Below are 13,791 nucleotides of genomic sequence, written 5' to 3'. Positions count from 1 at the left end.
ACCCAATGCAGGTACAATCCTATTCATGGGACGAGTCATGCATCCTGAAACCATGAACGCCAGTGGACATGATTTTGAGGAACTTTAAATCATTTTATTTGAGTAACAAAGAAAACAGTAACTAAGCACATTATGTTTGCAACTGGTATATATTTGAGACTTGTGTTTTACAATATATCTTAAAATAATATTTAAAATAGTTCCTGAAAAAATAATGTATGTAAATTATAAGCCAACTTGTCAAGGAACGTTATCAGTATAATTGAGATAATGGTCCTGTCATGTCATCGTGTTTGTTGTGCTAGTATTTAAAATAAAAGTACATAGTGAACATGTGAACAGCTCTGTTTTTCATTTTAGAAGCTGTAGTATATAGATACCTCTACGTAGAATTTGGAAACAGTGGTACTTCTGGACTTCTTAAGTCTTTCATAATTGTGCAGAAACAAAGCACCAAAGTAGATTAGTGTTATTCACTTATACATAACAACTAGTGAGGTATTTTTGTGGACAGCTACTCCACAAAAACTCTGATTGCTGTTTCTCTGAAGACAGTGTATAGTTTAAAATAAAAATCTGCAAACTGAACATCTTTTATGTGGCTCCATGAAAAAAATTGTTAGGAAAAAACTGGGGCTATGCCAACCCATAATTTATAGCTATAGCTTGACTATGTCTTTAAAGATCCACTTGGCTTCGTAAGGGTGATATAGATTACAAGCCTGGTATATCACCATGTTTTGCTGCTGCAAGTAAAATCTGACCTACAACTTAGGTCCCCCAAGTTGCCAAATAAGCCAGATGAGCAAATTAAAAATATGCCCTCTGGTATGTCACTGGAGAATAAACTAGAAAAACTCTGCTGGTACAGATACTGGAAACTAGCAGGTCACAGGCCGAAAGCTGCTCACAGGGATGTTCTTGTTTGTTCTGTTTAAGAGGTTTTCCTTTTTTGAACTTAAAGATCTGTAATTGGAGTATCGCATTCCTTGTTTTTCCCATTGGTTCCTGATGGTTCTGGAATACACTTGTGTTTGAGACCTCTTGAGAGATACGTCCTTTATGTAATGTTTTGCTTTTATTTTCTAGTACAAATGTTGTCAATTCCAGTGGGGACAGTATCAATTTCTTAAGTTCTCTAGTAAATTATTTTGTTATCCTGTGGCTGAAATAACGGCATTCCTTTGTTGGGGGATGGGTGCATGGGGGAAGGAATAATCTCATCAGATTCCATGAATGGAACCAGACTCATTTAATGCCAAATGTTTGATTCTTTGATTAATAATTTCTGAAAAGGTTCTAAATGTTTCAAAATTTAACAGAAACAGTTTGATTGTGACTTTCTTGTATGTTAGGTATCTTGCTATGATTTGGAGCTGTTAAAAGGATTGATATTATTAACTTTAATTCTGTTCAGGAGAGCTGTGGTTTAGAGCAAGCAGGCCTGACTTTGACATACTGAATTCTAAACTGAGAGGAAAAACTTGAAAATCTGCATTTTTAAAAAGTTCCTTTCATGATTTTGTTATACACTAAATCTTGAATATTGCTAAAATAAAGGATACATGTGGAACACTTAAATATTATTTGTTTGCATGCATGAGTACTCAGTCGTTCAGTCATGTCCAACTCTGTGACCCTGTCGTCTGTAGCCCACAAGGCTCCTCTGTCCATGGGGATTCTCCAGGCAAGTATATTGGAGTGGGTTGCCATTTTCTCCTCCAGGGGATCTTCCTGACCCAGGGATTGAACCCACATGTCCTGTGTCCCTTTGTATTGGCAGGCAGATTCTTTACCAGTGAACCCCTGGAAAGCTTCACTAGTTTCAGATCAGATCATGTGGTTAATTTATAGAAAATTAGATCAATCAATGAAGTACCCTAAATTGGTTTTTTATGTGTAATGCGATCACTTGGGTGTCTAATTAAAAATGCAGATTCTCATTTAGTAGCTTTTGGGTGGGACCTGAAATTCTACATTTTTAACAAGTTCCCAGGCCATGCCATTACTGTTGGCCCGTTGACTCAGGCCCACTGACTTAAGTGGAGCAAAGCTCCACTTAACATAGGTTTACCTATTGAAACAGAAAAAATTTATAATTTTCATGCAACTTGGAGAGATTCAAGAGAGAGGGTTGTAGTTTACATTAAGAGTGCAATAAATTTATTAGAAAATTATTGTACTTGAGAGTTCTTTTTTCTATTACACACTATAGAAAAATGCAGACTTCCTTCGCATATTAGAACACTTGAAATATAGTCTTTAAAAATATAAAGACATTTATAGGCAATGCCCACAAAAGAATTTATGAGTATCCAAGGACACAATATTTAACATTTAATCTTTTACTACTTGTATATTCATAAGACTTATAGTTTATTCATAAAGCTGAGGTTATTGGAGACCAGCGTTCTTGTTTTCATTTATAATGTACACAGGCTGTTGATTCAGTATGGATATCCTGAGTTTGTGATGTTCTTTATTACCATTTCACTACTTCTTAAGCATTACCTATATTGTTATACCTGTGTAGCCATCAGTCAACTAAATGAGTTACCTATAAGGGACAGTAAACATCATTAGACAAGCATGTGAATTTTATAAAGTCCAAAATGTAATTTTTATTTGCTGATATAAAATTAAACTTTACCATTCTGAATGGTTACCTTCAGTTCAGTTCAGTTCAGTCACTCAGTCTTGTCAGACTCTTTGCGACCCCATGAATCGCAGCACGCCAGGCCTCCCTGTCCATCACCAACTCCCGGAGTTCACTCAAACTCATGTCCATCGAGTCAGTGATGCCATCCAGCCATCTCATCCTCTGTCATCCCCTTCTCCCCCTGCCCCCAATCCCTCCCAGCATCAGAGTCTTTTCCAATGAGTCAGCTCTTCGCATGAGGTGGCCAAAGTACTGGAGTTTCAGCTTTAGCATCAGTCCTTCCAAAGAACACCCAGGACTGATCTCCTTTAGAATGGACTGGTTGGATCTCCTTGCAGTCCAAGGGACTCTCAAGAGTCTTCTCCAATACCACAGTTCAAAAGCATCAATTCTTCGGCGCTCAGCTTTCTTCACGGTCCAACTTTCACATCCATACATGACCAGTGGGAAAATCCATAGCCTTGACTAGATGGATCTTTGTTGGTAAAGTAATGTCTCTACTTTTGAATATGCTATCTAGGTTGGTCGTAACTTTCCCTCCAAGGAGTAAGCGTCTTTTAATTTCATGGCTGCAATCACCATCTGCAGTGATTTTGGAGCCCATAAAAATAAAGTCTGACACTGTTTCCCCATCTATTTCCCATGAAGTGATGGGACCAGATGCCATGATCTTAGTTTTCTGAATGTTGAGCTTTAAGCCAACTTTTTCACTCTCCACTTTCACCTTCATCGAGAGGCTTTTTAGTTCCTCTTCACTTTCTGCCATAAGGGTGGTGTCATCTGCATATCTGAGGTTATTGATATTTCTCCCAGCAATCTTGATTCCAGCTTGTGTTTCTTCCAGTCCAGCGTTTCTCATGATGTACTCTGCATATAAGTTAAATAAGCAGGGTGACAATATACAGCCTTGACATACTCCTTTTCCTATTTGGAACCAGTCTGTTGTTCCATGCCCAGTTCTAACTGTTGCTTCCTGACCTGCATAGAAATTTCTCAAGAGGCAGATCAGGTGGTCTGGTATTCCCATCTCTTTCAGAATTTTCCACAGCTTATTGTGATCCACACAGTCAAAGGGTTTGACATAGTCAATGTTTACCTTAAAACATTTCAAAACAATTTAGATGTCCCTTAAATGAAAATGGAGTCTACCTTATTATTAGCATGTTTATGGAGTGCTTAAAAATAGAATATTTGATAATACCAAGGTTTTCCTATTGTTTTGTCTTGTTTATAATTTCTTCAATATTTCCTTTCTATTGAAAAATAAATCTTTTTTTAGTTTCTTTTTATTTAAATTGGGGTGTAGTTGATTTACAATATTATATTATTTTCAGGTATACAACATAATAATTCAAATTTTTTATAGCTTATACTCCATTTAAAGTTAATATGAAATACTGCCCGTATTCCCAGTGCTATACAGTATATTTTTGTTGCTTGTTTATTTGCACATAGTAGTTTTTACCTCTTAACCTCCCTATTTTATCTTGCCCCTCTGCTCTTTTTCTCCCCATTGGTAACCACTAGTTTTTCCTCTACATCTGTAAGTCAGTTTCTTTTTCATTACATTCGCTTGTTTTATTTTTTTTTTTTTTTATTTATTTTTTTTTTTTATTCTTCCAATTTTATTTTATTTTTAAACTTTACATAATTGTATTAGTTTTGCCAAATATCAAAATGAATCCGCCACAGGTATACATGTGTTCCCCATCCCGAACCCTCCTCCCTCCTCTCTCCCCATACCATCCCTCTGGGCCGTCCCAGTGCACCAGCCCCAAGCATCCAGCATCATGCATCGAACCTGGACTGGCAACTCGTTTCCTACATGATATTTTACATGTTTCATTGCCATTCTCCCAAATCTTCCCACCCTCTCCCTCTCCCACAGAGTCCATAAGACTGTTCTATACATCAGTGTCTCTTTTGCTGTCTCGCATAATCGGGTTATTGTTACCATCTTTCTAAATTCCATATATGCGTTAGTATACTGTATTTATGTTTTTCCTTCTGGCTTACTTCACTCTGTATAATAGGCTCCAGTTTCATCCACCTCATTAGAACTGATTCAAATGTATTCTTTTTAATGGCTGAGTAATACTCCATTGTGTATATGTACCACAGCTTTCTTATCCATTCATCTGCTGATGGACATCTAGGTTGCTTCCATGTCTTGGCTATTATAAACAGTGCTGCGATGAACATTGGGGTACACGTGTCTCTTTCCCTTCTGGTTTCCTCAGTGTGTATGCCCAGCAGTGGGTTGCTGGATCATAAGGCAGTTCTATTTCCAGTTTTTTAAGGAATCTCCACACTGTTCTCCATAGTGGCTGTACTAGTTTGCATTCCCACCAACAGTGTAAGAGGGTTCCCTTTTCTCCACACCCTCTCCAGCATTTATTATTTGTAGACTTTTGGATCGCAGCCATTCTGACTGGTGTGAAATGGTACCTCATAGTGGTTTTGATTTGCATTTCTCTGATAATGAGTGATGTTGAACATCTTTTCATGTGTTTGTTAGCCATCTGTATGTCTTTTTGGAGAAATGTCTATTTAGTTCTTTGGCCCATTTTTTGATTGGGTCGTTTATTTTTCTGGAGTTGAGCTGTAGGAGTTGCTTGTATATTTTTGAGATTAGTTGTTTGTCGGTTGCTTCATTTGCTATTATTTTCTCCCATTCTGAAGACTGTCTTTTCACCTTGCTAATAGTTTCCTTTGATGTGCAGAAGCTTTTAAGGTTAATTAGATTCAACATATATGTGATAACATACAGTATTTGTCTTTCTCTTATTTTACTTAGCAGAATATCCTCTAGGTCCATACTTGGTTTTGCAAATGGCAAAATTTCTTTCTTTTTATGGCTGATTAATATTCCATACATATACGTATGCCACATCTTTGTTATCCGTTCATCTGCTGTTGGGCATTTAGGCTGCTTCCATATCTTGGCTATTGTAAATAATGCTGCTATGAATCTTGGGGTACATGTATCTTTTCAAATTAGTGTTTTCATTTTCTTAAGCTGTATGCACAGGAGTAGAATTACTGGATCATATGGTACTTATATTTTTAGTGTTTTGAGGAGAAAAATTAAAAAGTATAGGCCAGTTTCATTTCCTTTAAAATGTGTGTTAACACACAAACACACAGGCACACATATATGATGTGCACAGCCAGCTTACGAAAACTTTTCTATTTGTCTCATATCTGGGGGGAGGAAATCAACAACAATCATACATTTTCTGCTTTTACTTTAAATCATTTTTCCAGCTTCACTGAGGTATAATTGACAAACAAAACTGTATATATTTAAAGTTTACAACACAATGATTTGATGTACGTATATGCTGTGATTAACACAACCAAGTTGATTAACAAATATATCACCTCGTATGGTTACCTTGTGTGTGTGTGTGTGTGTGTGTGGTGAGAATGCTTTAGATGTATTCTCTTAGCAAATTTCAAGCATATAATATAGTATTCTTAGCTATGGTCAGCATGCTCTGCATTAGATCTCCAGAACTTATGCATCTTATAATCAAAAGTTTGTATCCTTTGCTCAATATCTCCCTATTTCCCCCACCCCTCAGCATGTAAAACCACCTTTCTACTCTCTGTTTCTATGAATTTGACTGTTTTTTGAGGGTCCCACATATAATTGATATCATACAGTATTTGTCTTTCTTTTTATGACTTATTTCACATAGCACAAGGCCCTCCAGGTTTATCCCTGTTATTATAAATAAGCCCCTCAACCCTGGCAACCACCATTCTATTCACTTTCTATGTACTCTTACTTTTTATTTTATTTATCTTTTATTTTTAGATTTTTCATTATGAGACCATACAGTATTTGTCTTTATCTTATTTCACTTAGCATGGTGTCCTTCAGATTCATCCATGCCATTGCAAATGGCAGGATTTCCATCTTTTTATGACTGAATAATATTCCTTTGTGTGTGTGTGTGTATATTTATATATGTATTACACAGGAATACATATATTACACTTGTATATATATGTATTTGTGTATATATATATATGCGTTACACAGGAATACATATATTACATTTCTTTATCCATTCAAACATCAATGGATGTTTAGGTTATTTTATGCCTTTATGAATAATGCTGCAATAATGCAAGAGTACAGATATCTCTTCAAGATACTAATTTTTATTCCTTTGGATATATACTTTAGATATTAAACCCTTGTCATATATGGTTTGCAAATAATATTTTCTCCCATTTTTTAGATCCCCTTTTCATTTTGTTGATGGTTACTTTTGTTCTACAGAAGCTTTTTAGTTTGATGCAATCCCATTTGTTGTTTTTGCTTTTATTGCCTGTAATTTTGGTGTCATATCCAAAAACTGATGGCCAAGACCAAAATCAGGATCTTTTCCCCTGTGTTTTGTCCTAAGAGAACAAACAGAGAGAATATGAAACTTAACTCCGCTGCTTTGTTTCCTGTCTGCCAACTAAGTTATTCCTGAGGGAATTCTGAAGTCTCTACATGAACATAAAAATACTTCATGTAAAGAACTCCATCTTATGAAAACTGGGAGAGATATTTCCACAAAATAATCAGTCTACAGATAGAATACAGTTTAACATTAATAAGCTAAAAACTAAAGGTGCATCCTAAATATATTGGCTTCTGATTTTGATGAGACAAAGATGCACAGAGTTGTGAGAAAAGTGTTTAATTAATGAAAATAAAACCAATTTCAAATAAGATACATACTGTCCTTTGTCCAAATCTGGGCCTTATTATAAGTGAAATATAGATAAACTTTTCCTCTTGTTGAAAATTGCACAGATCTTTCTCTATTTGGGGGAAAATTGCATAATTATTTGTGACATATGGCATGTTCCAGAAAATGTTTCTTTAGCAGTCATCATAGCTACTGGCTGATATAGCAGTTTTTTGTCTTCCTCAAATAGAAGACAATGTTTCATCTCTCCCCTCTTCTGAAAGTTTCGTGATAATTCACAAACATACAAATCTGATATTTGTTCACACAATTGCTCTTTGTCTGTTATTTAAGGAAAATTGCCAGTGGAGAGCATATTCTCTTCCATATGATTGAGTCACCCCTGCTTCAAATATTTTCTGCTTAAGTATTTATAACCAGTTTCCTATGGAAAAACACAGATCGTGTGGCAAGAGAGAAAACCAAATTTAAATACCAGATCTGCCACTTACTAGATGTCTGTCCTTGGAACCAGTTGTTTGATTTTCATCTGTGTATTGAAATAGTAACATCTACTTCGTAGGGTTATCTGAGGATTAAATGATATAATGTGTATGAGGAATACAATAAGTACTTGACACATAGCAGTCAGTCACAAAAGGCTAGCTGTTAGCATTACATGACCATATTTCAGCTCTTCTAAGGCACATCATTTTTCAGATTTTAACATTAAGAGAATGGAGTGATCAATGGTGTCTTACAATTGCTGGTGAAGGTAACAGCCATGACTTAGATGGTATTGCTTGTATACGCAGCAATCTTGTTACATGATGGCAGTCTAACTCTTGACTTCTTAGTCCACAAATACTGAGAAAGAATCATAATGACTGTCTGAGGAAGCACTGTGAATTGTCTAAAAACTTTTCATTGATTTTTCTGTCAGATAAAGTGCCAGTTTCAAAACTTGTGAAACAGGTGTCAATAGCTTAAGGGAAAGTCCTAGAGACAAAAGTTACACTCTGGGAATGTCTGTGTCATGCCACGGCTCTTAATAGCATGGAGGACAATGGTGTGGGCAAACGCAGACCTCAGTCACCGCATAGGAAGGGACTTGGAGCTGGACTCTGTTGAAAAACATTGCATTTTGTTCATATTTTCACTTTAAAACATACATAAGTATGATCCATAATAAAATGTATTTAAATAAGTCTAAAAGATATACTTAATGTCTCAAATGAATTTTGAAATACACCTTCTGTTTAATGTGTCATAGTTTAACTGAAAGCAGGTTTTTCCTTCTAAGCTTACATAAAACAAAGGAGTGTCCTAAAACTGATGTCTTGAATTGGACGAAATATATTAATCACAGCAAGATGTGTGAAGGAATCATATTTGTTAAAGTACATAGTGAGTGGAAATGTTGTTATATATCATTTTCAAAGGAGATTGCGTTCCAGACTTTTAAAAGAGGGGAGGGAGGCAGTGTGTGAGCAAGAAAAGGAAAATGGGAGCAGAACAGCAAATATGCACAAGCTACCTGCAAATGGTAATTATTTTCAGCAAAATGACTCTACAATATCTAAAGTAGACTGAACTTGGTCATTAAAAAGCATCTGAAAGAAGAATTTTTCTGGCATTCATCACACAGAAGTGAATGTTAATGACTGGAATATGTGTGAGGAGGGCAGAATGGGAGGGTGGGAATATTGAATCTAGTTTTTCTTTTTTTCTTAATTTACACCTCTTAATGTAGTTTAATGACATTCTAACCTTACATACTCTACATACTAATTAGAGGCAGTCCATGAGGAAGCTGATAAGTATCAGATTAAATGGCAGAGGTTTAATTTTGTCCTGAAAATTTTTTTCCTTCCAATAAAAACCTTTCTTCCAATAAGACTGTTTTTAATTAGCTGGTCTTGACAATTCACAGAAGCTATAATCACACAATACTTCGTTAGCAATGGAATTTTAATTTTTAATTTCATTGTCTGCATGGATCAATTTCTAGGGCCTTTCTTGTGTCATAATGATGCCAATGGAATAAAATTTTAAATGAATGCTAGATCTTGGTATTTTCGAAAGAAAATATTTTTCTAATTGAAATTATCCAGAAGTATTTACTTGAACCAAATAAACTGGATTGCATTTTATTCATCTGACTTGTATTTCAAATAGTAGTTACTGAGTTTTTTCATTAATATCTATTCCATTAATAAAACTAAAACTCTTTAGCAAGAACTAAAATCTTAGATTTTGACCTGGGCAAGTTTTAAAAGGGAAATTGACATGCCACAAGATGTCACTGTAATCCTAATAAACCAATAAGGGTAGTAACTGCTTTTATTTCAACATTAAAAGAAGTTAGGTGAGAAAACACTCAAAATAGGCACAAAGCACTTGGTAATGTTACAATCTATCTTTTCAAATCTATACACAACTCTTAAAAAATACACCTTGGAATGAGCCTCTGGTATTCAATGACAACTTTCATAGAATAGAATATGAATCTTTCATTCTTTTGAAATAAAATCATCTTCATTTTTATGACAAAATTCTATCTAGCCTATTTCTGATTCAGATTTCAAGTAGAATAATACTTTGGACTGATTGGAAATAAAAACTCCAGGTTTAAGATCCACTGAAAGCTCTCTATACCAGTTCTATGATGCTTTTGATGGAGATAAAATTGTGAGAAAAACACAGTGTAGGCCATTAAAGAAAAAAAAAAAAGGAAAAAAAATCTCTCTTGGTAATATACTTGAGACAAAAACCATAAATGAACTACTCATTCTTGTTAACTTCCCTGTAGAAAATCTTCTGATTCACATCCTACAGTCAAAGCACACAGATTAAAAGGGCATCTATGAACCTCTGTTTCAACTATAGTGACAAACTCATGGGGAAAAGTGAGTTTAGTTGGTTATTTTACTGATAAAACAACCTGTCACTTATTAAAGAAAGTCCTTTTAATGCTCTGAACATGTAAAATGATACTACATTCAGAAGTTTTATGCTGTAGTTACAAGGAACTGATTGTTTTGTATATATTGATTTGGGGGCATTTTTTAAAAAGTTGTCCCTTTTTTAAAAGGAGTGTCTCATCAGATAAACGTTTTGAAAAACAAATTCTTCTGTACACCTGAAACTAGTAAAATACTGTAAATAATTATACTTTAATTTTAAAAGTTACAAAAGCAACTCATAACCAGTTTTACGAAAGCCTTTCTACCAGTAACTTTGGTCATCACTTTTCTTTTACTGAAGTTTTTTCCATATGTATTCACTTAATTACTAATTTATCATGCTACAGAGAGCTACAAAGATGAATGAGATACAGAGCCGCCAGACTCTTAAGGTTCTTGATATCCAGCTGAAGAAAGCAACTCTATTAGCAGATGATGTTGGGGTAGGAGCTCATACCAGGTGCAGCTGGGGCAGAGATGAAAAGGTGAGTTCCCCAAGAGGCAGAGTAAAGAGGTCCAGTCTATATAAATTTCAAGCAGGAGGCAACATAGACCTTTAGATGACTGCTATTTGTTCACTAGATATGCTGATTTATTTTCCTCTACGATGAAAAAAAACCTGCCAAAATGCATCATTTCAGCTTTCTTTCTGCTTTGATAAATTTACTTAACTCATCAAACCATTGTTAATGTGAAAGAAATGTAAGAGATTGTTTACTTGAAGACAGAAAATATTCCTAAAAAGAAGTTCTCTGAAGCAATGCTCATGTGGCTGCATAACCATATTGAATTCCACACTTGCTTGCTTCTGCACATAACTTACTGCAAAAAAAAGTGCTTGTCTATTGATCTCCTGGTCTATAAAAAAGGAAAAGTTGAAAAACATTAATGGAGAATAGAGATATAGCAAAGCTTAGGAGTTTATCTTGTCAGCTAGAAGTTCTCTCCTTATTAGTAAAGCACGTTTTGATCCCTAAACCTAGTCTCTGGAGTTAGAAAAACGAGTTCTCCCTTGTAATAGTCACAGCTAGACCTTCCCTTTGGAAAGCCCCAGCTCAGGCATAAACATCTCCGTTGGCCTTGATATTCAGGGTCATGTAAAAAGATTATTCCAGTGCTGGCACAGAAAGATCTCTGTGGTCAGAGCTTGTATATCATTACAAGGTGACAAAAGTTCCTAAGTGGTAGATTTAGAGCCATGGACAGCATATTAAAAAGCAAAGACATTATTTTGTCAACAAAGGTCCATATAGTCAAACCTATGGTTTTTCCAGTAGTCATCCAGTGCGGATGTGAGACCTGGTCTATAAAGAAGGCTGAGACCGAAGAATTGATGCTTTGGAACTGTGGTGCTGGAGAAGACTCCTGAGAGTCCCTACTACAAAAAGATCAAACTAGTCAATCCTAAAGGAAATCAATTCTGAATATTCATTGGCAGGACTGATGCTGAAGCTGAAACTCCAATACTTTGGCCACCTGATGTGAAGAGGTGACTCATTGGCAAAGACCCTGATGCTCAGAAAGATTGAAAACAAAAGAAGAGGGTGGGAGAGGATGAAATGGTTAGACAGCATCACTGACTTAATGGGCATGAATTTGAGCAAACTCTGGGTTGAGAGTGAGTGAAGGACAGAGAAGCTTGATGTCCTCTCACCCACGGGGTTGCAAAGAGTCAGATACAACTTAGCAGTTGAATAATAACAACAGATACATGAGCTGTTTCTGAACAATGACCTGGTCAGAAGTAAACAGGAACAAGTTCATTCTTATGGTCTTCCAACATTGGGGCAATCCCTTTCCAAAAATGTCACCAAAACCACCAATTCCTGGGCAACCCCTATAAGGGAGCCATGGAGTACAGTACCCACCTAGTCACATCTGGCATTTGCATCTTTTGAACCACTTCTTTGCTATATGGGGGATAAACCTAAGTATAGGCAACCTAAACTAGGTCTGAGTTATTTCCATATCCATCCTGCAACCCCAACTATCTTCCTTGATCTGACCTAGCACCTGCTGTCTATTACTTCTTTTTTTGACTTAAAAAAATCTTTTTAGTATTTGTATTTACAAAATTGAATGTAAATGTTTTATCAGTCTTTAGGTGTGTTTTGTTTGTTTGTTTTTAACTTTTTATTTTGTATTGGGGTATAGACAGTAAAGAATCCACCTGCAAAGCAGGGTATTGAAGTTCAATCCCTGGGTTGGGAAGATCCCCTGGAGAAGGGCATAGCAACCCACACCAGTATTCTTGCCTGAAGAATCCCATGGACAGAGGAGCCTGGTGGGCTACAGTCCATGGGGTCGAAAAAGTCAGACATCCTGAGTGATTAAGCACAGCACACGTAGCCCATTAACAATTTTGTCAGTTTCACGTGAAGAACAAAGAGACTCAGTCATACATGTATTAATACATGGATCCACTCTCCCCCCAACTCCCCTCCCATCCAGGTTGTCTATGGCTTTTCTTAGAATAAAAATGTCAGCTACTGTCAAGAAGAAGATATTTTCTTCAGAGAATTAGATTTTTAAAAATTAAAAACAATTGGCAAAACAAAAAGCTTCAATAGCAAAAAAAAAATACAATCCCAAACCATCTGATTATAAAATAAGCAGAGGACCAGAGTAGATATTTTTCCAGAGAAGATATTCAGATGGCCAACAGGTGCATGAAAAAATGTTAACACTACTAATCCTCAGGGAAATTCAAATCAAAACCTTTTAGAATGGCTGTCATCAAAAAGACAAGAAGTAACAAGTATTGGCAAGGATATAGAGAAAAGGGAATGCTGTGCCTTCATAGGAATGTAAACTTGTGCAGCCACAATGGAAAACAATATGGAGGTTCCTCAAAAAACTAAAATTAGAACTACTACATGATTCAGCAAGTCCACTTCTGGGCATATATCCAAAGGAAATGAAATCACTATCTCAAAGAGATATCTGCACCGCCATATTCGCTGTACCATTGTTTACCATAGCCAAAACATGCAGACAACCTTAAGTACCCATGGATGGATGACTGGATAAAGAAAAGGTGATATATTATTCAGCCATAAAAATCCAGGAAATCCTGTCATTTGCTACAACATGGACGGACCTTGATGGCATTATGCTAAGTGAGATACTATATGATATCACTTATATGTGGAATCTAAAAAAAACTCAACTCAGAAACAGAGAATAGATGGGTTGCTGCCAGAGTCCAGGGTTTGGGGGAGTGGAGGTTGAGGGTGGTCGAAAGATATCCCCAAAGCCAACAGTTCATAGGATAAGATATGACTAGCTCTGTGACAAAAAATGACTACTTTTCACCACTGTTTCATTTTCTCCTGGTGTTAGCAGAGGAGGGTCTGGAGACTCCTCCTCCCATGGGCCTCTGTTCTTGTTAAGGAGGCAAAGAAGAATCTGAGGTCTTACACACTGTAAGAGAATTTATTGAAGATAAGGAAAGAGAGAACAGAGTCAACAC

At 36.0% G+C, this 13,791-nt stretch overlaps 1 protein-coding gene across 2 annotated transcripts in view; it reads left to right on the top strand.

Moving 5' to 3' along the window:
- SERPINI1 (serpin family I member 1) overlaps positions 1-1,761 on the top strand; it is an 84,459-nt gene extending 82,698 nt beyond the window's left edge. The window contains exon 9 of one of the 2 annotated variants that reach the window (XM_005905679.2): positions 12-1,761. In XM_005905679.2, the coding sequence (XP_005905741.1) occupies positions 12-88 (77 nt within the window). In that variant the 3' untranslated portion in view covers positions 89-1,761. The remainder of the gene's footprint in view (positions 1-11) is intronic. The other variant, XM_005905678.2, reaches the window with a different exon arrangement.
- Positions 1,762-13,791: the final 12,030 nt, after the last annotated feature.

This window comes from Bos mutus, chromosome 1 (genome assembly GCF_027580195.1).
Source record: "Bos mutus isolate GX-2022 chromosome 1, NWIPB_WYAK_1.1, whole genome shotgun sequence".
Lineage (NCBI taxonomy): Eukaryota > Metazoa > Chordata > Mammalia > Artiodactyla > Bovidae > Bos > Bos mutus.
This window is presented reverse-complemented; position numbering and strand designations above follow the sequence as displayed.